Source organism: Gobio gobio (genome assembly GCF_949357685.1).
Source record: "Gobio gobio genome assembly, chromosome: 18".
Taxonomy (NCBI): Eukaryota; Metazoa; Chordata; class Actinopteri; order Cypriniformes; family Gobionidae; genus Gobio; species Gobio gobio.
Genome location: NC_137111.1, coordinates 44,925,586 through 44,950,892, shown reverse-complemented (window position 1 = coordinate 44,950,892; position 25,307 = coordinate 44,925,586). Strand labels below are relative to the sequence as shown.

Below are 25,307 nucleotides of genomic sequence, written 5' to 3'. Positions count from 1 at the left end.
GAGCTCGCTTCAGTAAATCGACAGATGAGAATAACTTGCGCTGCCCAGCGGACGCACGAGAGCGAGCTTTTGGCGAGGAAGTGCACTTAAGAACCGACGAGACAAAAGACACACTCCAAAACAATCCTGAGGACATTTTACGAAACAGGAACTTATATGACAGCTGCTCCAAGGAAGCAAATTCATCGAGAGTTTTAGAGGCATCGATTGTCTGCCATTGGAACTGTACTTCTTTTAAGTTTTTTTTCTTTAGAAACTTTTTTTTAAAATCTCTGGATATTTGAGAAGTCATCCTTCGTTCTGTTGTCTTCATCGTTAACACAATGCGCTAACGCGTTTATGCCTCAGCGGATTATGTCTCGCACGTCCAGGTGAGTTCATGCAGGCGTCGTACAGTATGCCGGCTTTTAATGCAACTTTGTTGCTTTTTGTGCGCTTTTTCCAAAACGACTATTCGGTATTAATACACGCGTGATCGCCGTGATTTAACCCCCTAAAAAATTGGCAAGTAAAATCGGGTTATTAATGTGTGAGATAAAATAAAGGTATTAATGCTTTATTCTCCGCGTTTAAGTTTTATTCTGGCGAAGCTTTAAACAAAACGCTTAAGTTGCGCGCGGCGGCGAAAAAAGTGAAACTTCAGACGCGCGCAGTCTGGTCGCTTTACGTAGTGTCCAGCTAAACAATGTCGCAAAGACAACAAAAGTTGAGGAGATGTAGTAGCGGAGTCCACTCCCCTCATTGGTCTATCCGTGTTGACATTTAACCAGAATGAATAATTCAACCGTGTTTTGCACTGGATAACGATATGGCACCTGTTTGCTTCGCCACTACAAAATAAGTCTAAATACGACGTTGTTGTTACGTTAGCAACGAGAGTAAAAGACGCATTTATTCGCGTTCTACTTTCGAATGTTTTTCGAATGAAAACACGTCACTTTTGGAACGTGCCGTGCGACGCGTTTTATTTTGTTTACTTTTGCGATCGTCTCTCGGTGTGTTTAGATTGATAGGTTTGCGCTATTGTCTGTTTGCCTGAACACTTGGAGGCGTCGACGCGCTCCTATTAATAGGAAACTTTTGTTTTGGTGCGCACGATATTGTTTCGCCGCCGCTCTCTTGATGAAAATAAATCGCGGAAAAACTCCACGCTCGCTCGCGCAATATTAGCCTACTGACAGAGTATATTTAGCATTATGGCTCGCTGACAAGTGAAACTAAAATAAACAAATAAATACCCCCCCCCCCTTACACTATTCATTACTGCCGGTAAAACGCTGACTTTGCAGCTCGCTGACAAATGACATCAAAGCAAGAAATAAAGAAAAAGAAAAAAAAATCGCGATCTAGTCGCGCGCGTGTTTAGAACTCGCGCGCCTACTGTACAGACAGTAAAGTAGGCTATCATGTAGGCTAGCTATTGACTGACAAGTGCAACAAATGTAGCTGTAGGTGACTCTACAACAGCATGACATGCAGTTTGTTCTATATTTGTTTTGTATTTTATACATTTGTCGCTGTTTTTGTCATTGTTGCCGCTTCGCTGTTTGTACAAGCCGGCGTGACTGACAATGTTTACTTGGTTTACCCAGAGAACTCTACATGGATGCGTTTCATTTTAAAAAGCCAGACATAATAAACCTCTCTAGACTAGTGTGAAACAAAGGAAGGCGCATACATTCCCCTACAGCGCGAGCGTGCAATTCTGTTTCACACGATCGCCTCACGCGTTATAGAGTTTGTTTTTCTTCCCAAACACGTAGACTGTTTAGCAGTAAGGAAGAAATAGGAAGTTGGAGCTCGTTTGTGACGCACTTCACCCGGGTTACTACTTTTAAAGCGTTCGCTGCCAGCTGAGGTTCCCAAACGCATGTTAATCCCCACGAAATGGAGTGGAAACTGGGCCCCCCTGACAACAACCCACACAATTCCTCTTCGAAACACTTGCAAAAGACTGTAATGAGTGTTTTGTTTGTTCTGCAGAGAGCAAACGCTGGCCAATGGCCCGGCCTCGCGGGGAAGCGGAGAGAGCACCGGTGGCGGAGCCGTCTTGCGCCCCGAGCACTTTGACTTCCCTCAGCCGAGCGATGGGGACCCGTTAAGGGGAGGGATTTCCATGTCGAATAGTCACCAGTCGAGGTCACCGATGTTCCGAACCTTCTCCAGGTCCTCTAGTGGCTATTTTTCCGTCGACAGCGATTCTGTGCCAGGTTCCCCTCTAATGCCTAATATTTCCGAAGCGCAAGATGGCCAAAATGATGGTAAGAGCCCCCTGGCGAAAAAAAGGGCACAGTTTTGTGGTGTGTAAACACAACACTGACGCGACGGATAGCGAGACATCATAACGGTTTTCTTCCAGTGGATTAGTCCGTTGAGAATTTGATTATTTGAAATTTAAATATCAAAGCTGCCGAGTGCAGGTTTCCCGCCCTGGTGTGCCTGAGCATTCTACACGCGCGCTCCAATATTTTGACGAAAAATATGATTTTTTTATGATTATTGATCCTTTATGGCGCTTAAAGTAAAACAAGCCTATTATTATCAATTTTTTTATTATTATCTATTACCCTTTCTGTGGTTCAATTTGGTTTTGGGCCTGACTATCCGTGGACAGGTATAAAAAAGTATTTCTAAATTAGTTCAAATACATTGGTTATATGTAAAGCATTGTAGAAACTCTGTAGAGGTTAAGAAACCCCTTGTAATAAACAGTGACAGATAGTACAAGTAAAAGGTGCATAGCAATATTAATACAGTCACTGTTTATGAATGTCGTCCATTTAAGTGCTTTGGATGTTTAACTTGGCCACATTAGCACAGTGATAAGCGGAGTGTTTTGATGCTTGGCAGTGCACTTGTCTTGGGAATCTCTTCCAGAGCTTTCTCATTTTGAAGCAGGACATATCTGCCTAAAGCCAAGTCGGCTCGTTTATCTTCGTGACAGCTTCTCGAAAAGGAATAATCTGCATTTCCTTTGTGTTAAGATCATTTTTTTTCCGGTGAAAATAAGTGCACATGCACACTGAAGTCTGTAAGTCTGTGGCAAAAATAAAAGAAAATGGGCCACGCCAAAAATGGCAAAATATTTAGTGGTCTTTTAATGGTGTTAACCGTTTTAATCCCATTGATACAGCAACAATTGCTCATATACTGTAGATAAACTTGCTAACACATTGCAGGAAGAACAGTCAGTGTTGTTCCACTCGATGTTAATGGCTTCAGACTCAGACTAAGACATGAGCCTGATTGACTTCTCAAGTGATTGATTGTCTTTGCAATTTGGGCTGTAGCACTGTCTTGTTGATCGTTCCTCATTAGATAATAACTTTCCATTCTGCAATATTCTCCTGTACTCCAAAGCATTAAATGCTTCACAGGGAAGTAGCTCACCAATTTCAGCAGCTAAAAAGGCTCGCCACACAATGACAACTCTTCCCAAAAAATGCTGGGTGACAAACAACCAAAGTTGGGTTGATAATGGACTAACCCAGCGATTGGGTTGTTTTAAGCAAACATTTAACCCAACTGCTGGGTTAAAACGACCCATTCACTGGGTTAAAACAACCCAATTGCTGGGTTAAAACAACCCATTCACTGCACTCAAAAAAAGCAAACATTTAACCCAACCACTGGGTTGAAACGACCCATTCACTGCACTCTAGAAAATGCTGGGTTAAAAACAACCTAAGTTGGGTTGAAAATAGACTAACCCAGCAATTGGGTTGTTTTAAGCAAATATTTAACCCAACCGCTGGGTTAAAATTACCCATTCACTGGGTTAAAACAACCCATTCACTGCACAAAAAAAGCAAACATTTAACCCAACCACTGGGTTAAAACGACACATTCACTGGGTTAAAACAACCCAATTGCTGGGTTAAAACAACCCATTCACTGCACTCTAGAAAATGCTGGGTTAAAACAACCTAAGTTGGGTTGAAAATAGACTAACCCAGCAATTGGGTTGTTTTAAGCAAACATTTAACACAACCGCTGGGTTAAAATGACCCATTTACTGGGTTAAAACGACCCAATTGCTGGGTTAAAACAACCCATTCACTGCACTCTAGAAAATGCTGGGTTAAAACAACCTAAGTTGGGTTGAAAATAAAACAACCCAATTGCTGGGTTAGTCTAAGCAAACATTTAACACAACCGCTGGGTTAAAATGACCCATTCACTGGGTTAAAACAACCCAATTGCTGGGTTAAAATGACCCTTTCACTGGGTTAAAACGACCCAATTGCTGGGTTAAAACAACCCATTCACTGCACTCTAAAAAATGCTGGGTTAAAAACAACCTAAGTTGGGTTGAAAATAGACTAACCCAGCAATTGGGTTGTTTTAAGCAAACATTTAACCCAACCGCCGGGTTAAAATTGCCCATTCACTGGGTTAAAACAACCCATTCGCGGTGTTAAAACAACCCATTCACTGCACTCAAAAAAAACAAACATTTAACCCAACCACTGGGTTAAAACGACCCATTCACTGGGTTAAAACAACCCATTCACTGGGTTAAAACAACCCATTCACTGCACTCTAGAAAATGCTGGGTTAAAAACAACCTAAGTTGGGTCGAAAATAGACTAACCCAGCAATTGGGTTGTTTTAAGCAAAAATTTAACACAACCGCTGGGTTAAAATGACCCATTCACTGGGTTAAAACAACCCATTCACTGGGTTAAAACAACCCATTCACTGCACTCTAAAAAATGCTGGGTTAAAAACAACCCAAGTTGGGTTGAAAATAGACTAACCCAGCAATTGGGTTGTTTTAACCCAGCGATTGGGTTGTTTTAAGCAAACATTTAACCCAACCGCTGGGTTAAAATGACCCATTCACTGGGTTAAAACAACCCATTCACTGCACTCTAAAAAAAGCAAACATTTAACCCAACCACTGGGTTAAAACAACCCGATTGCTGGGTTAAAACAACCCATTCACTGCACTCTAAAAAATGCTTGGTTAAAAACAACCCAAGTTGGGTTGAAAATGGACTAACCCAGCAATTGGGTTGTTTAAACCCAGTGGTTGGGTTAAATGTTTGCTTAAAACAACCCAATTGCTGGGTTCGTCCATTTTCAACCCAACTTGGGTTGTTTTTAACCCAGCATTTTTTAGAGTGCATGCTTCACTGAGGTAGAGATGCATTTATTATTATATTTCTCAGCAGATGATTTTCAAAGACACCGCTCTGGAGCGTCACCATGCAACTCGTTGTGATTCATCACTTCCCAGACAACTTCCCATAATCCTGCCAAAAACTTCATTCTGGCTTTTTGAATTTTTTTTTTCGGAGACATTTGCTCAAATTAAAATAATTTGTGGTTAAGACCATTTAAAGCTTCGTGTTTAGCCATTTTGGGCTTGGCCCATGACCGTGTGATTGCACATGTGTGTGTGTTTGTGAGAGGCCTGCTCGGTCCATTCTTGCGAACCCAATGCACCTGAGACACATCTCCTCATAATGCCTCAGATGGGGTGAGCTGATTCGCCTGTTGTCTGCTTGTTTACCTTCACTGTCAACGAGGCCTCAAGAAGGCAGTCAGAGAATCAGCCTTAGAGCACGCAGTCAAAATAGACTAGCCTCTCTTTTGTGAAGGCTAGACATGAGATCCAACCATCTCTGTTTTCCCTATTGAGAGCCAGGAGATATGAGATGGCGATAATTGTCTTCCTGTAGCCACTCTTAATGGCGAAGAGAAACAACAATAACTTATCAAGACTCTCATCTGTTGCTCGCCCGACAGGAGAGTTCCTCTACCAGTGGCCTCTTGTTTATACCTTTAGCTGCTGCATTGTGTTGGCACAAGGTCTTGAATTTACACGCATGAACTTTGTGCCCTTTTTTTGTGGACCTCTTGTGGGTCAGACGTGTTATATTCGGCCCAAAGATGAATGAAGATGCGGTGATAAACAAAACCAGAACAGGGCACGCATTCATTTGAACACTGTGATCAAAAATTGTCCTCGTTTTTAGACATAGTTGCTGGCACTGGGTAGCAAAGGCGCAAGAGAATGAGGTGAAAGTGTCGACTGAAACTTAAAGTGATATTTAGATATTGTCTGGTTCAACTCGAACAGGTCTAGCGGAGTTGCGAAAGGAAATGAGTATCCAATGGTCCTAATATGATTGAGCATGAGAAATAACAGTCAAACACAGCGTCTCGCTTGAGTCATAGCTGGAGTTTAATTTGAGTTCAGACAGAATTTGGGTGATATTAGTGTTTAGCCTCATAATAACCTCAGTCGCTCAGCTACTGTCTTACCACTGAGAGAAGGTGTCAATTTAACACTGTTGGCAAATATTTAATCATGCTAACGACTGTGGAAAAACTAAACCAGAGGTTGCAGAGGTAGTTGCCAAGAGTTTGTTAGAAAAAGGTAGAATTGACTCTGTGCCAATAAGGTTTTTTTTTTCCTTCATGAAATTAATCTTATGTCATGTTTTAATCCTGGCCTTTTTTCCGCTTTTGCAATCCTAAATCCAAATTTAATAGCTTTGAAAATGACATTTTTACAAATCATTCCTATTGCATTGCAAATAACTTAAAGCTAGGTCTTACACAGATGAATGTGCCATTTAATTTTAAACATTGTTTGAACTCCCATTAAAATTTGTAGTTTTTCATATATAAAAAAAAAAGTGTATTTCGTGTTATGTATATCAATGCATATAAAAATTGAGAATATTGTGATGAACATTTTTGTTTATATACATTTCCCATCCCTTTCATTTGAGGTTTGAATGAGCTCTGGTAGTGTTTAGTGTTCACACCAAGTACGATAACAATAAAGATATAGTTCTAAAAATGATTCTCAATACTAAAGAATAGCAGAGTTCACACCACAGCTATAACGATAACGGCACGGAGAAACAATATCGTTGGAATCCCTTTCAGAGCGATTTTATCAGCTGATGAACGATTAAAAACATTGACAGCCAATCAGAATCCATCCTGCCGTTACGAGCGCGCATTTAAAGTGACTTGGAATAAGCAGAACTATATCATCCGCTGGTGTGGACGCTAATATTGTTATGATTCTTGGACGATTAAAAACATTGACAGTCAATCAGAATCCCTCCTGCCGTTAGGAGCGCGCATTTAAAGTGACTTAGAATAAGCAGAACTATATCATCCGCTGGTGTGGACGCTAATATTGTTATGATTCTTGGACGTTTAAAAACATTGACAGCCAATCAGAATCCCTCCTGCCGTTACGAGCGCGCATTTAAAGTGACTTGGAATAAGCAGAACTATATCATCCGCTGGTGTGGACGCTAATATTGTTATGATTCTTGGACGTTTAAAAACATTGACAGCCAATCAGAATCCCTCCTGCCGCTATGAGCGCGCATTTAAAGTGACTTAGAATAAGCAGAACTATATCATCTACTGGTGTGGACGCTAATATTGTTATGATTCTTGGACGATTAAAACATTGACAGCCAATCAGAATCCCTCCTGCCGCTACGAGCGCGCATTTATAGTGACTTGGAATAAGCAGAACTATATCATCCGCTGGTGTGGATGCTAATATTATTATGATTCTTGGACGATTAAAAACATTGACAGCCAATCAGAATCCCTCCTGCCGTTATGAGCGCGCATTTAAAGTGACTTGGAATAAGCAGAACTATATCATCCGCTGGTGTGGATGCTAATATTATTATGATTCTTGGACGATTAAAAACATTGACAGCCAATCAGAATCCCTCCTGCCGTTATGAGCGCGCATTTAAAGTGACTTGGAATAAGCAGAACTATATCATCCGCTGGTGTGGACGCTAATATTGTTATGATTCTTGGACGTTTAAAAACATTGACAGCCAATCAGAATCTATCCTGCCGTTATGAGCGCGCATTTAAAGTGACTTAGAATAAGCAGAACTATATCATCTGCTGGTGTGGACGCTAATATTATGATTCTTGGACGATTAAAAACATTGACAGCCAATCAGAATCCATCCTGCCGTTACGAGTGTGCATTTAAAGTGACTTAGAATAAGCAGAACTATATAATCCGCTGGTGTGGACGCTAATATAGTTATCTTTATAGTTATGATTCTTGAGAACGGGCCTTTAGAGTGTCTTAAACTTGACTTTCGTTGTCTTTCACAGAGGTATGGTTCGACGAACATAGCCACCAGCACGCGCAAATGGCAGAACCTGTTGGAGCCATGCGGCCAGAGATGGCGGTCGCTCGGGAGCTGCGGCGCATTGGAGATGAGTTTAACCGCTTGTACTGCCAAGGGGTGAGTAATATTCAGGTGATAGCGTGACACCATAGGATCAAGCGCAGGAGATCTTAGCGCTTTACACAGTACAGATTGTTTCAAAGCAACCTTGCAGTGATCAAATGATGCATTTCGTCTATAAAGCAGTTCTGCAACAAAAGGATGTCATCGTCCAGCTCATTCAACAGCGTCAGTACAGTCAGATCAATTATACTGCTGAATATTAAGTGTCCCCTACTAAGCAAGCCAGACTCATCAGGTGACAAAATGGAGGACAAAATCTTGGGAGAAACCAGACTCAGTCGTTCAGTTCTCCTCTGGCCAATGAACAAACACGGTGTGATTATGATTCAGGCTGCATCACAAGTCAGAATTCAGATCAGGATCTGTAGCATTCAAATGTTCATCCAGTTCCTTTTGCTTAAAGATCGAATTCATCACGCCGGTACGGAGCCGAAGCTTGCCATAGGGTCTGTGCGGAGGACCTGTCTGGTTCTTGTGGTCTCTGCTGAGGATGTCGACGAGGATTGTCTAGTAGACACGGCCTCTGCTGACATTCAGGGATGCGTTGTGGTCGTGTCTAGGTGCAGGTCCACATCTGATCTGGATACGGACCGGATACGGCTGACTACGGTAACCTCAGGATGAGACAGACAGACTAATATTAGCGTAGATGCCATTCATCAAGTACATCGGGTGTTATAGGAAGTGTTCCCGGTTGACCTAGTTTATGCAGCCTAACAATCATTTAACTGATTTGAATAATAGAAATTGATAACGCGTTATGTGCATGACGGGTTAAAGAGAGGTGTTTTTAGTCTAGGTTTAAAAATTTTATATTTTTCACTCGCCAGAGTATAGATTTCACTTGCTTTGTCTGTCCAGGGGAGTCGGTTTGAGTTTGAGTTTTGGAAGCCGCCCCCCTTTCATATCAGAGTTTCAATCAGGTGTTGCTGAGAAAGTGGCATCACAAGTCTCTGCAGATCAGGGCCTTAATGAGGGAAGTGTTTACTCCACTGCTGTAAAGGGGGCTTTATTTTCATAACTTGTATTTCTTAATGTTGCATCACTTCAGCACCAGTCAAGAAATCAAGGTTCTTCATAGAGGATCAAGGCTGATATGGTGTTCACACCCTTTGTCTTTCTTGATGTCTTTGCTCATTACTAGGCTGTTTCTGCAGGTTTAAAAAAAAAAAGTCTTAATTTGCCCGTACACAAAATAACGGCTTAAAAAAAATGGTCTTAAATCAGAGCAGAAAGTCTTACATTCATAGTCATGGGATTACATTTGCATGCATTTTTGTCCTGCTTTCAATACAAATGTCTGAACTTCTTTGATATATTTACTTTGGATGCAAATGTAAAATTAAGTCTTAACATTTTTTTACAAAATGAAGTGTGTTTACGCTTAAGAACAAATATCTGTCAATGGGTTATGAAAACTTGATTTTGTTCTTGTTTTAATCATAAACTCACTTCATTTTGATCAATTTGTCAAAAAAACAAGACTTCAAATCTTATAATTTTGCATCTCCAGTAAATGCATCTTGATATAAGAATCTTTAGACAATTATACTTGAAAACAAGACAAAATTTGCACCTTTTTTCAGCGTGATCAGAAGTTACCGTAAAAGATATAGTGGCTGAGAGCAGAGGTATATTCAAGCCAATTAAAAAGTAATAGATATCTGTTGGAAGTTGTATTTTCAAACAGTGTTGCTAATACAAATCATTGTTTCTCTCTAGACATTTACATTGTATTCCCTCAGTCTTAAAAAGGTTTTGAATTTACCTTCATAAAACCCTGCCATGCAAACATTAATAAGTGTTATTAATTAAGGGATTTATGGTCCTTCTTTGGAGTCCCACTTTTATTAAAATTATATTTTATTTAACATTTTTTAGCGTGAGGACGAGGATGCCAATACAAAAGATATAAAATTAGCACCGCTGTGTATGAAATGCATCACATGTCCAATCAGAATCAAGTATTCCACAATGCTGTGATTTAATGCTCAAAGGTGTGGTGACATTAGAGATACTTAGAGTGTGCAAAAAAGGCCCATTGTCTGTTGTCAGTAGCGTAGTAGCGATGTGTGAAGCACAGCTCACAAGTCACCTTCAAACCAAGTAGCTTTCTGTTGGACAGTTCGCTTTAAATCGCACTTTAATGAGCATTTAATGCATTTGCTGATGTAATATAGATATGGCCTTGTTAGATAAGAAGTTATTAATGTTTATACAGTTGAAGTGCTGACTCATGTTACGATGTTATAAGTTGTGTTATGTATTCCTTATGCAAATATAGCCGTGCTGGTACAGAATGTCCACCTTTGATTATCTATATGAGCATGCAAACACGTTTTCTGTGTTTGGTGACGTTACTAGTTCTGATAAGATTCTGTTTTTGTAGGGGTTAAATCTGAGATAATTGATACCTCCGTTGAAGAGTTATTGCCGTTCACCTCTTTGACTCCGATACAGTGTCATGCTTCCTGTTCGGGCAGACGTCCAGTTGGACGAGGTTCTGTCTGGCAGTATTTGTGTTTATTATGTTGTGTCAGACCTTAACTTATGATCGCTACTTGGCTTGTTGAAGATTTCCTAACCTCTTTCAGGATGTTAAGCTGGTATGAATGTGGAAGAATAGTTTCTTGTAGTCACTCTCCGTGTAAGGGTTTTGATTGAGGCCATCTCTGTGAGCTCAGTATGCAAATAGAGCCTTATCTACCCCGGCTATCAATGTTTGATTATTGCTGCGTAAAATTACCTTAGTCATTGTTTAAGTGAGCAAGACCTGCCAAACTCTTGAAAGATTTATCTGTAGGCAAGAGTCCAGACGTGCTCATAAACAGCTCAACGCCACATTTATTAGTGGCATTTGTTAAGGCAATGGTCACTATTATTAGGATTGTATTTTAACTAAAGTCTAACAATAAGTTTTAGACGTTTAGAAGTATTCATACACCACCATTCAAAAGTTTGATGTTTTTGAAAAGTCTGTTCTGCTCACAAATGCTGCAATTATTTAATCAAAAATAGAGTAAAAATTTAAATCAAGTGCTCTCTATCTATTGTAATATATTTGAAACTATAATTTATTCCTGTGAAAAGGGTTAGTTCACCCAAAAATGAAAATTAGCCCATGATTTACTCCCCCTCAAGCCATCCTAGGTGTATATGACATTCTTCTTTCAGATGAATAAAATCAGAGTTATATTTAAAATATCCTGGCTATTCAAAGCTTTATAATGGCAGTGAATGGTTATGTTGTTTTTGAAGTCCATAAAGGTGCATCTATCCATCATATAACTGCTCCACACGGCTCCAGTGGGTTAATAAAGGCCTTCTGAAGCAAAGTGGCACGTTTGTGTAAGAAAAATATCCATATTTAAAACTTTATAGACTAAAATAACTATCTTCCAGTGGTCAGCGGTACGTGAGTCGACTTACTCTAAAAGAGTAACCCCCGATGCTACATTTGCTCTATATTTTGCGTTCTGCAATACGCACGCATGTGTCAAGGGTTACTCTTTTAGCGCAAGCAACTCGCTTACCGCCCGAAGATAGTTATTTTAGTCTATAAAATTGTAAATATGGATATGTTTCTTGCACAAATGCATCGAATCGCTTCAGAAGGCCTTTAATAACCCCCCGGAGCCGTCTGGAGCAGTTATATGATGGATAGATGCACTTTTATGGACTTCAAAAATGACTTAACCATTCACTGCCATTGTAAAGCTTTGAATATATAGCCAGGATATTTTTAATATAACATTGTATTCGTCTGAAAGAAGAATGTCATATACACCTAGAATGACTTGAGGGTTGAGTACATTTTCATTTTTGAGTGAACTAACCCTTTAAACTATGTCCAATACATCATTCTGCCTGTGGCAACTTTTTGTTTTGTTATTTTTTCCACTTAAAGTAATATCCTTCCAGCAATCGCATGTCGTCAGAGATATATATAGATATAGAATGGCAAATGACTCTGTAAACAAATGCACTTGATTCATCAAATGCGGGAGTGATTCATCGTTGCTGGATTTGTCATGTTTGCCTGGTTCTCCAAACACACCCTGCCTTATCAGAGGAGACGCTTACGTTGTCGGATCATAGAAGGCCCTTTATCAAAAAGTTTTGCATCGTGTAAAGTTTTCAAAACAATTAATTTTGGCTAAAAGATTGCTTGATAGATTCTCATTATGACTGTATGAATTCAGGTTCTTTAAAAGAGCAAAAAGTTTAAATGTCTTGATTTTTTAGTTGTTTTTAAGCATATGAAATGGCTGTTTGTCTTATAAAGTATTTTAAGTCATCTTGAGGCCCCCAACAGGTGTATGATTTTTGCTATTTTGGATGTTAAAAGAACGCAAAACTTAAAAGTAATCTTGAAGCAAAGTATGCGAGGTTAATTCGAATGGGAGATGAATTTAATGAAATCACAACAAGCAGTCCTTACATTACAGGACTGTGTGCGTGACAACAGTGTTTCAGAAGACTCAGGAGGAGCAGAATTCATCCCAACCCCCCCTAAACCGCCCACTTCTGTTTAAGACTCAGACTAATAGCCCTGGTGGAGTTTCTAATAGGCCGAGGGGTCATCTGAAAAGAGAGAAGAAAAAAGAGGGACAGAGGGAGGGTTGCATGGCAGAGCTGTATGTGTCTGGGACAGCTCAGCTTCATTATGTTTACCCTGCGGTTAAGCTCTGGGCTCTAATTATGCAGCGGGTCAGTCTCCTCAGCGCCATAGAGACGCACTCGGGCCTAGCGAGAGTCGCTCACAGTCAGGGTCAGAGGAACCGGCCCGCCAGCAAATGGAGGGGTTGGACTCCACGCTTTTGTTTATTTCTCTTCTCATGTGTCTGTGATGTCACTTCAGGGGTTTGTTTTGACGCTCCTGTGTGTTTGTTTATTTATTTAGACCATGTTTGTTTGACCTCCATACAGCGAATTTTGGAATGACTGATTGGAAAAACTGTCAGTGAACTGCAGTATTTCTGTATTCTGAAACTTTAGATTAAATTAATTTCCAGAAGATATTTTTGATGAAATCTGAGAGATTTCTGTCCCTCTGTTGACAGCTACGCAACTACCACTTTGAAGCTTCAAAGAGTTCATAAAGAGATCATAAAATTAATTTATATGAATTAAGCGGTTTAGTTAAAATTTCCTGAAGATACATGATCACTTTATATGATGAAGAGATTGAATTTAGACTTTTATTCACATCTAAACATTGATCAGCTAACATAAACAAGCTCAACTAAACCTTTTTGACACGCAAGAACAAACCTAATTTGAACCTCATTGGTTCTCGCTGAAGCTCAAACGTGATGCGTAACACAAGAATGAACCTCATTGGTTCTTGAGAAGCTCAAACGTGATGCGTAACACAGGAATGAACCTCAGTGGTTCTCGCTGAAGCTCAAACGTGATGCGTAACACGAGAATGAACCTCAGTGGTTCTTGAGAAGCTCAAATGTGCTGCGTAACACGAGAATGAACCTCATTGGTTCTTGCGGAAGCTCAATTCTTGCGGATGCTGGAGCGACAGAAATCTCTCAGATTTCATCAAAAAGATCTTCATTTGTTTTCGGAAGATGAACGAAAGTCTTAAGTTTGGAACTACATGAGGGTGAGTAATTAATGACAGAATTTTTATTTGTGGGTGAACTAACCCTTTAAGATTTAAAATGGCTGCCAAGGTGTTCTGAGTGTTTTTAAAAAATGTTGTTATGGTGTTCTACGTGGTCGCTAGGGTGTTTCTTGGGAGATTGCTTACTGGCCCAAGTCAAAAGTCCATCCTCTAGTCTCTAGATAAGGCTCAGGCCCTAATTAAGTAAGTTTATGAAAACATTTTTTTTTTGTTTGTTTTATCCTTTGCCAGACAAAAATTGTAATTTCGATCTCTTAGAAAAAGTAATATCACACCTCTCCTCTCCTGTTCAAGACGGACGATTTGAGGTATAATTATGTGCCTAATATGTCTCTAATACAGTAAGTATGAGGAATATTAATAATGATGCATGGCAATAATAAAAAAATAAATTAAGCCTCTTTTGGCAGTCTTGTTTATTAAATGCAGCGGCGCAAGAAACCCGTGTGAGCTTTCCGTTCCGAGTTCCTCTCATAAATAGAAAGATAATCAGAAACTTCAGCTGGGATTTATTGGAGTCCCTATAATTGTCCTGGATGTGCAGGGTTATAAAGTCTGTTTCCAGATCGTTCCCTCTCCTCAGCACTTCTCCAGCGTTGGCTCTTGGTACACCAGCACCGATTGAGGAGTGCTGGTGTGACATGCTAGCACTCTGTTAGTAAGCACCGCTCTAATGCAGAGCAGATGTCTGGCCACAGAGCGCGCTTGTTGTTCCAGCCCCGCTAATGTCTGCATCTCGCCCTGCAAAATCGCACATGACGGACCTTTGTCAGCTCTTTGCATCAATGCTCTTTTGTTGCAGGCCTCTTCCCTGGAGAAATGAACAGTCTAGTGCATTGTAGCTGATGAAGTTTCTATTGAGTCATGCGGCTACCTCTCAGGAGACGATTGCATGCGTTTATGTCCGAGCATGCTGCAAACTTACTGTCTCCCTGAGGCTTTGTGCAGTTTGAGTGACTACCAGAACCTCGACTGTCCCTCCTGAAATGCATCTTTGTAGAAGTAGAAAAAGATGCTTCAATTGACCTTAAGGCCCACTCACGCCAATGTAGGACAGGACTTGATTGGACAGTTGTGGTTTGGTATTGGTCTGTCTCATGTGAGTGACAGGTTGCCCCGCCCCCTTTCCCCCAGCTGATGAACAATAAAAACACAGCCAATCGTAATCCACCTGATTTTAAGGAGCGCAAGCGTTTGAAGAAGCAGACGATAAAACTGCAGTGCACATTTATAATAAACAGAACATTATTGTGGACGCTAATCTAGTTATCGTTCTTGATGTGACCTGGCCTTTAGTAAGGGCAGATGTCATATTTTATTGGGTGTGAATGAGAATAATTGTGCAAGTATTTAGCATTTAATATGTTTTGTTGTGGACGTTGGTGGTAAATGGAAAAATAAAACTCTGGAAAACATGTTTTTGGATGTGAATTAAATGCGATATTTAGAAATTCGGATGATTTTGATTGATTGTGCCCTGAGGAATCGATCACGATAAGACCAGGAACATGCATTACAAGTATTATAATATGATTTTTAATGTACATTTTGCAATAAGGTCCCATTAATTAACATTACATGTAGTTAGCAATACATTAGTTCATGTTAGCTCAGGTCCGTTACATTAACAGATACAACTTTGGATTTTTATTAATGCAATAGTAAATGTTGAAATCAACATGAACTGAGATGTTGTTAACAAATGGAACCTTATTTTAAAGGTTTGATTAGAATATTGTCATTGTTGTGATTGATGTCCCATAATTCTGCTTCCTCTGCATCTGTTTGCACTTTTCCCCCATTGTTTTTATTGCGTACACTGATTCTCTAAATATATATCCCATCTTACTACATGACATGCAGCTAATTAGGTGTAGTTTCTTTGTTCTCTGTGTTTTTCTATTTCGTGAGTTTGTCACATGCTATTCCTCCACGTAAACTGAAAGCACATGCGCTTGTGTTGTATTACACTCGTTTTACCAGCTCTGGCAATAGCGGACCAGCCATCTGTGAATGCATTAGCAGCTCGCTACAGTCTGTGAGGATTGTTTTGCTGCGCTCTGGCTTTGTTGAGTTGTGGCAGCTCTGTTTTTCTTGCATGTGGTCACTGGGTTTATTGCCACGCCAGACTTCTTTGTCCCTGCGAGATGAGTCAGGGATGCCACTCTTTTACTCTCATACTGTTCGCCCCCTGTCCCACTCCAGATAGCACACTAGATAAACACCGTCTTTTGTGTCAAGATTGTTTTTAAAGCTAACAGTGATGAATTGATCCCATATGGAGGAGACGAGCGCTGATCTGTGCCGACTCAAACCGGGCTGAAATAGTAAATAAGTCTGTGTTTTTCCGTAGCGGCGCATAAGCTAATTGTGCTTGATTAGAGGGATGCGCCCCTGTCATTTTACTCGATCTGCAGGGTCACGCTGGTTTTCAAGACGCGCTCACCACATCACAACCAAGAGCCTTTCCGTGACCCACTCGTGTTATGCATGTAAAACACAACCGCTCTTTCGTAACAACATATGAACAGTTATGTAAACTAGAGATAGAGCAATAAATCCGATGGCATTTGGCTGTGTTAAGATGATCATATTGGCTGATATCCGTGTCCAATTAACCCTTTCAAACTTAAGTTTATAATATTCTAGCTGAGCCCTTGGCGTGAGTTAAGCGTTATTTTAGAATGGATTTTCATGGCGACACGTTAAGCTTGTCAAGCCTCAATAGTGCTGAGTAATGTATTGGTTTTATTTCATTTTTATTCAAAGTATTCACAAACTTGTTAACTGTATTGTGAAACATCTGATAATGGGCATAGGCACAGCAAATTCATCCACTTCTCCCCGAAAGATATAAAAGTGGCTGGTGAATTGGGAGAATAATAGAGTAAACTTTATAGTTACCTACACAACCTAATTTTGAAGAAAACATGTTCGAAAGGATCATTTTTGCCACTTTCATCGACATTAGTATTTTACAAGCGCTAAATGTTTTTTCCTAGTATGTATGTGAATTTAAATGTCTGAAAAATAAGCTTTATGTGGTTGAAAACACTTTAGACGTGTCCAAAATGCAAAAGCAGATTTTAATATAGCAGTTGATCACATGACGCACTGAACATTCTAGTCACACTGGTGTGATTGCACTTGTCAAAGGGGTATAAACATTAAATCTCCCTCCAATTTTTTTAATGGAATGTTTCCACTCTCAATTCTGATTGGTTGATTCAGTAGTTTTTAGATGTCAAGTGTTTTATTGTGATTGAAATTGCGGCAGTGGTTTTTGCAAATGTGGACTAAGGCTACGTCTAGACTATGCATCTCTTCTCCACATTTTGGCCTTCCGTCCAGCTTTTTAGTCCCCCCACATTTTCGTGTGGACTGAAAATGGAGGTATTAGAAAATACGTACAAGAAAGCAGTGAGATACTTTGCTAATTAAACGATCGTGCCAGAAGAACAGCGTGAGAACTATTATGTCTGGTCTCCAAGTATCATCTCAGTGAGTTTTATTACGTTTTATGCATGCGCAGTTAGATGATTTAAGCATTTTCCAATGTTTCAGTGTGGACGAAAAACTTTTGGAAGGCACTTGAAATGCTAGTGTGGACCAGGAGAGCTTTCGAAAACGAAAACCCCAATGTATCCAGATTAAAGGGATAGTTCACCCAAAAATTAAAATTAGCCCATGATTTACTCACCCTCAAGTCATCCTAGGTGTTTATGACGTTCTCTGAATACAATCAGAGTTATATTAAAAAAGTCCAGGCTAATCCAAGCATTATAAATGGCAGTAATAGTTGCTCTGTTTTTGAAGTCCATAAAAAAAAATTCACCAGGCGGTCGGACGGAACTTTACTTTATAATGTTTTAAATATGGATATTTTTCTTACACAAACGCATCGATTCGCTTCAGAATGCCTTTATTAACCCCCTCAGAGCGGTGTGGAGCACGTTATTTGACGGACAGATTGATTTTTAATGGACTTCAAAAACAGAGCAACTATTACTGCCATTATAATGCTTGAATAAGCCTGGACTTTAATATAACTCTGATTGTATTCGTCTGACAGAAGAATGTCATATACACCTAGGATGACTTGAGGGTGAGTAAATCATGGGCTAATTTTCATTTTTGGGTGAACCTTTAATGTAGCCTAACGGACCTATAATATGGTTGTAGCTAGGCTTCTTTCAGCAAGTATACATGTTAATCGCACTACAGCTGGCCTATGCATTGTGCGCTTAATATGCACAACTGATATTGTGCAATGACAGTCCAACTCTCTTGTTATCGATAATGGCCTTTAAAACCCATATCACTAAGCGGTAGTTTCAGGTTCAATTTCCTTCAGATTTAATACGTGGTACAGCTTCCTCTCTGAAATGCCCGTTGAGTTAAGTTCAACTAAACTCAATGACCTCAGGAGTTGTTTTGTTGTGGAAGTCATTGAAACGCATTGATACATGGTTAAGCATTGACTCACACTCAAGTTGAACGTCATGTAAAAATGTGCAGCATTTGAAACAAGTCTTTCACTTTGAAGTACATTCAGTTTGAGTGTTAGAGTCACACTGACTCATGATTCTTTCGTATGACTGCGCACACACACACACACACACGCACACGCACACGCACACACACGCACACACACAGTGAAATCTCCCTCCATTTCAGTCCACTTCCTCCTCACCTGTTTCCTCTGGCTGAATACACAATCCCTCCTTGGGCAAGTTGTGATTTTTGGCAGGGCTTTTAGTGAATTAAAACATTTTTTCCTCCCTTCTGCATTTGTTTGTAAAGAAAGTGTTTTATGACACGGGCTGATTTAGACCACATGCTGCAGGTCGCTTGTATTTATAGACACGCACCTGCTTTGATTCAGCGATTTAATTAGTGTACGTGTGTGTGTGTTAGTGATAAAGTGAATCTCATGAAACCTGTCAAAAACATGTCACAGGTCATATTTCACCCCAAAACCTGAAGAAAATATAGTATGCCTAAATATTAACATTATTATTTTTTGCAGTGTGACATTATTAGCATAATTAAGCACTTAAAACCCCAATAAAAATATTGGATAGATATAATATAATTAAGGTCATATTTACACTTTATATTAAATGTATTATATATAATTTATATAATGGAATATGTTAATGTATATATATATATTTTTTGATATTATGAAATAATTTAGTGTTTATACAAATACTATAGTAATTTGAAAAATCTTTCTTTGGATTGTGCGATGAAATACGACAGACATGTTTTTGATTGTTGGGTCTTTAGATTCTTATCCTGGAGGTGAGGGGGACGCCCAGGCCTGGTGTTTTTCATCCTCCTTTCATTCTCTACAGGAAAGGCTTTTTTCTCGTCATTTTTTTGGCTTGTAGAGTGTGTTTCCTCACGAGTTCCTGCCAGTCTCCTGGGGGAAATGCCCCCGCTGCTTATCGCAGTCATTCAGCACGCCGGGTGAACGCAAGCGCAGAGCTGCAGGCCAAAAAAGAGGCCACCTGGTTCAGGTCAACCGCTGCCAAATCTCACTCGACTCGGAGCTCACCGGATAACCTGTCAGCTGCTAGTTCCTGTATTGCGTTTGTTGTACATCTCACCGCCGTAAAGATACTGTAAATCCTTCAAAGCATCAAGGTCTCAACATGGTATTTTATGTGTCAACATGGTGCACGGTCTCTCGATATAAGCTGAACTTCTGAAGGACTTACCTGGGCGGCTCTTAACTGTAAAGATTAGCAGATATGACTCAGAACGATTTCAGCATGCGTGTACTAATATGCACACGTTAGGCATGGGTCAGTTAGTCAGGTAAACGGTGAGCATTTAGACCTAAAATTAAACCCCTTTACTAAAAAGCATTTTAGCATTTATCAAATGTGTTGAATTAACAGGACCGACGAAACATCAAGAATTAGTGTGCTATGCTTCCAGCATGCCATTTAAGCAACACCACTGCTATCATAACATTACTTTTGTAAAATAAATACCAACAAATGCAATAGAGCGCTGAAGTGTCCAACACAGTTTGCTTCACCCTGATTCCCTCGACAAAAACCCAATAGGATTTTTCCATTGGCTTTTGGATTTTTGCAGAAAATAAGGGATCAACAAACGTTTTTGATTCTTTCACATTTTGTTCGTCATGACAGCACAACTTATGAATTTTAAAGCCTAAATACAAATAGCCAGAAGTCAAATGTAGGCTATTAACGAACTACACTTGAGTTAGAATAGTTTGCAAGAGCGCAATTATATACACAATGAGAAAATATCTTGATCTTGTGTAAACCAGACCTTATTTCAGGCATTTAACCAAAAACCCATTCAAAAAACCCAATGACTTCAAGACTGTCCGTGCTAAAATGCACGTTTCATGTTTCGTTCCACCTGCAGCGCTCTATTGTGGATCTAGCTTCTCTATTCTGATTTGCAATTTGTCTATTTGAAAATATGTACCTCTGATTTTCACTTAAACGCCTTGTTTCTCTCTCATCCCAACAGGCTGGTCCAGGCGGGAACAACGCGGTCCAGCTGCCCGCTCCCAACGATCATGTCATCGTCATGTGGATGAACGACCTGATTGGACGTATAGTACAGCTTTTCCTGCGAAGAAGATGATTGACACATTGAATGCCCAGCAGACGTGTAGCAAACATGTAGCATTGTACGCTCTCCTGACTGTATATATGTACATAACAAGGGATAACAGCAGTGCTGCTCTTCCGCAACCTCTCCGGGTTTCGGCGTACAGTTTTGGACCTGTCGGGATGTGTGCAGATCTGGACGGATATATGAATTGGGAACCCTCGGCCATCCATAGATTGACTCACAGCAGTTTCCTGCGTTCACATGGAAAGCTGAGCCATTAGATGCTGTGTTGACGCGACTTAAACGCGGAGGTTTTTGTTGCACCGTATTGAACACAATGCGGGGTGTGTAAACCGTGCCTTCATCGCCTGTTTGCCCTTGACGTGTCTCTCCTTTTTTCTCTTTACCTTGTTTTATGTCTTTTTCTTCATGGCTTTTATATTTATTTTTCTCTCTATTCACTGTATTTAATTTGTACGTCTTGAGTATAATTTCATGAACATTATTGGTTCCTTCACGTGTTCATTGGCTCCAAGTTTGCACGTTTGGTTCGCGTAGTCTATACAAATCAAATTAAATATAATAAATAATCCCATTACAGAAAATGAAGTTGAAAATTTGAGAAGATATGACCAAAAACATAAACAATATATAGAGATTTGACCTATTTTGTCAAAAACCGTTTGCATGATGAATTAATTTGAGCCAGTCTTGACATTGGCTTGCGAGTTGGAAATGCATCCTTGCTTTGAAGCCAAATAATGAAAGGCCTTTTTACATGACTTGTGTCAACATTTCCCAATACGAAGCGTCAAGTTACCGCATAATCTTGTATAGTTGCTTTGCATGCAGGTCAAGCATTGTAACCTTTAGTACTAGGGGGAGGGACGCATTTTAAAACGTAAAGTTTGGCTCATAAATATTAAGCGATATGACATTCACTTAATAGTCCGTATTGATTTATACATTTATAGTTTGGCTGCCGCAACCATTTTGCTCTGGAGCCAAGTAAAAATGACAAAAATAAATATTGATTATTTCCCAAGACATCGCAACCTAAAAGTGCGCAACCATTTACAGCTGCTCTTCGAAATTTCGCAGGCGAAACCCAGTCATTTCAATATGAATCCACTTGCTCGGAAATTCGCTGCTTTGACTGACAGAAAGCTGCTTGGTTTGAAAGGGACTTCCCTGGTAAGCAACACTAGTAACAATGGACAACAGACCTTATGGTTAGAGTTATACCCATTGATAAGTCCTTGCCAAAAACGTAACATTCAAATAATTTCAACTCTAACCCTTTTTGCAGCTGACCATTGCATCCTGAGCAGTAAAGTTTTGTGAATATAAGTTTTACATGTAATTTCCCGGTTATAGGCTCAGATAAGCGTCAAGCCTTTTGTTTACTTTCACTATTTTCCGCTTTGCCAGTACTCTTGTCTGCAATGCTTTTCATGCAAAGGTCAAAGTGTCACATTACAATAGTGTTTAGAGATGAGAGTCATGTGAAAAGGTCTTACGAACATCTTCAGGTACTAGCACAGTTTCCCCCGGTTTCACAGACGAGGCTTTGGTCTAAAATGCAAGTTTGAGCTGTAAGAAAGCAACTTGCTCTGACATAACTGTCATTGTTTTGGTCTCAAGGTGAACTTTTTGTCCTAAAACACATTCATAAAAGCTACTTATATGTCCTAATTAATCTAAGGTCTAATCCTGGCTTAATCGAAGCCCTGTCTGTGAAACCAGGCCTTTTATGAATTATTTTATGTAAGTGAATACCAGTAAAAATAAATCTCATTGGACAGGTGAAGTGAGTATGTGTAACTAATATGGACGTCTTTGTTATTTTAACATCGTAAACCATTCCACATTTGGTATTTCGGTTTGTTAGATTCCTTGAGTGCGAGAGCAAGTGAAATTTAAATGATTCCATTCATTTTAGTGCGTATTATTCATATCCATTAATGCCTAGTTTTGTGAATCTAGTTTAGGTCAAGGGTTTTTATGTGGATTTTATAATTTAGTCAGTTGCTATTCTCCCAAAGTGATCATGCACGTGAAAAAAACTGTATTGAAGTGCCTTGCTCAAGGGCGCAATGGTGATAGAGCAGGATTTCGTTTTTTATTACACCAAACTTGGCAAATGAATTTGCAACCCTTATAGTTAATTGCCGTGTCCACTAGTAGTGCACACATTACAACCACTGTTCAACACCAGCCTTATCCCGTGTCTAACAAACTGGCCTTTAACCAGCCTCAGGGAGTAAGGGAAATACACCTGTGTAGATTTCTTGAACAAACCAGTCTTCCATCTTTACTTTGGCTAATTGGTTCTTCTCCTAGCTTTGCTTTTTATCACCATTGTCCCAGTATTCCAGCAGTCAATGCACAAGGCTCAGGACGAGTATTCAAGTATGATGGTATAATAATGATATGTTTTATTTTAGGTTGTAAAGAATTAGGTAAATATGAACTGATGTGTTGACTACCTACCATAAAGGTATTGATGAAAGATTAAGAAGTAAATATATAGTGTGTGTAAAGATCCGTCGGTTAGTCCCTGTTATCATATGCATTTGTTTGTATATCAGTTTGATTGTTTCTCTTTGCCAAAATGATAATGTTTAGCTTGTCTACCGTTCCAGATTTACCACTCAAACCAAAGACCTCGTTTTCGCAGTGCTACTGGCATTGTGCGTTGTGTCATGTTCCATGTTTTCGTTCTCTGCCTTTGCTGAAGGATTCCCGTTCTTTAGCCCTTTGACTCCAGAACAAACTTTTCTTCTTTTTTTGTTTTTCTGAGGGAAATCCATTTTCAGGCCGACCTGTGTATTTCTCAGGCTTTTCAGTCCTGTTGCACTGAACACCCGCATTGCCCAATCTGACGCCACCCAGGACCCAGTACAATTGTAGCACAATGAAAATGTTTTATTTGTTTGTTTTGTTTGTTAAATGTATCTTTTTGTATTTTGCACTGAACTTTTTCTGGCTAAATTGTGCAATACTGCTGTAAATAAAAGCCGCTTTTTTCAACTTTCTAAATACAGACTCGGTCTCTTTTAAAGGGTAACTAAACCCTAAACCAACTTTTTTTAGTTAATGATCTGTAATACTGGGGCTTTATTAATGCTGTTCAGTGATTCGAGTAAATGTTTTGACATTTGAGTATAAAGTGTTTTAATTCTATAAAATATGGTGTAAAACCGCCAAAGTGCTGCCCTCTTAAGGTTGAACGGTGGCTACTGCAGTTGAATTTTCCTATTGGACGTTGTGGTACATCGTGACGTAGGATGGTACTTCCAACGGCTCACTATCCGCGCCCCTGGCACGAGCTCACCACGCCCTCAGAAATGTTTCCCTCAATCACACGATGAGAACGGCTTCACTCCAGTATGAACTGTCATGTTATATGAAGTAAACATTATGAATGAAACTCACTTGACACTTGCTTTAACATAGTATTGAAGAAAATACGGTTAAATAATGCAGTTGTCAGTACACGTCAGGCTTTTCTTGCGATATTATTGCCGCCCGTCAATGTGTACAGATAATTTTCATACATGAGACGCGCTTTCAAACCCTGACACGCAAGTGATTGCCGCGGACGCAGATAGATTAGGTCAGTTCTCTTGCGCGGCTGCTTCACTAGCATCGTCGGCATCGGGAGTTAACGCAGTTTGAGCAGCGGCTCGCATTGATAAAGCTCCGGGTTTGTGTCTGTTACAGACAATCCACCCTCCTCCACTTCAGGTGAAGGTAGGAGAAATGACCGCTCTGTTGCAAAGCTGGCGTCACTCCAGTCATTCTCCATCTCTGCGACTCGCGAGTCTGACAGCTGTCAATCAATCCGTCACTGCGGGTCTCAGGTGCACGCCCTCCGCTCAGCCCCGCCCTCGGTTAGTCCCCTCTGTGTCCGCCGGGCTCTGCCCACTTTTCCAGCATTTTTTGAAAATTGCCAGTGGGTGGAGTTAAGCTCTGAGCAGGGGTTTAGTTACCCTTTAATAACCATTTTGGGGGGGGGGGGGGGGGGATAGATTGAACTAAGTATTTTATTCATGCCCTGCAAGGCAACATAGTTGGATCAACATGAAAAGCAATTCACAGGGAGAGAAAATAAGGTAATTTTAGTATCAACTAAAATAAATCCATTATAAACATGGGAAACTGAGATTTTTTTGCGTGATATAGTCAGAATTGTGAGATATAAGTATTTTTTCCCCTCAGAATTGGCCTTTATAACTCGCAATTGCACGTTTATATCTTGCAATTCTGAGGGAAAAAAGTCAGAATTGCACGAGATGTAAACATCTAAAATAAATCCATTATAAACATGGGAAACTAAAATTTTCCATTCTCTGCAAAAGATTAGTACATGAATACACTTTAAATGTAATTATATGATAAATAAATCAGTATGTACATACATAAACATGTTAAACAGATCTTGTAAAAAGAAATAGTATGCAACTTTAGTATAAAATAAAGACAATACAAAGTGATTCGTTATTTAAAACAACAAAAATTGCATTTTTCATATGCTACAGTAAAGGTGATGCTACATGGGGCTACTTTTTTTGAGCAATGTTGCTGGGCAATGTTACAAAGCAATGTTGCTTGGCCACTTTCCCATTGGAAATGGGCAACAAATTTCTATCTGGATACTTTAGATCGGTCATTGGCCCTGTGTCTTACCTGGTTGCCCGTTGACGGCAACATTGCCTAACATTGCTCAAAAAGTTGCCCTGTGTAATGTATCATCACCATTAGATAACATTTGACTTTCTCATGTGCATGCT

General features: G+C 39.8%; 1 protein-coding gene across 2 annotated transcripts; it reads left to right on the top strand.

Annotated features, from left to right (window-relative positions):
- The first annotated feature begins 22 nt into the window (after positions 1-22).
- On the top strand, positions 23-23,551 carry bcl2l11 (BCL2 like 11). 2 transcript variants are annotated; one of them, XR_013818493.1, is made up of 5 exons: positions 23-371; positions 1,984-2,261; positions 8,128-8,261; positions 8,671-8,876; positions 20,425-23,551. XR_013818493.1 is itself a non-coding variant. In XM_079843589.1 (4 exons), exons 1-4 carry the CDS (start codon positions 340-342, stop codon positions 20,539-20,541), a joined length of 561 nt encoding a protein of 186 aa, XP_079699715.1. In that variant the 5' UTR covers positions 23-339; the 3' UTR covers positions 20,542-23,550. The 2 variants fall into 2 exon arrangements, 1 of the variants encoding a protein (XP_079699715.1); XM_079843589.1 differs by lacking the exon at positions 8,671-8,876 and having other exon boundaries at positions 20,425-23,550.
- The last annotated feature ends 1,756 nt before the right edge of the window (positions 23,552-25,307 follow it).

Coding starts and splice junctions, on each gene's coding strand:
- bcl2l11 (XM_079843589.1), top strand. CDS start 340: ATGCCTCAGCGGATTATGTCTCGCACGTCCAG. Junction 372..1,983: donor ATTATGTCTCGCACGTCCAG/GTGAGTTCATGC, acceptor TTTGTTCTGCAG/AGAGCAAACGCTGGCCAATG. Junction 2,262..8,127: donor GCAAGATGGCCAAAATGATG/GTAAGAGCCCCC, acceptor TGTCTTTCACAG/AGGTATGGTTCGACGAACAT.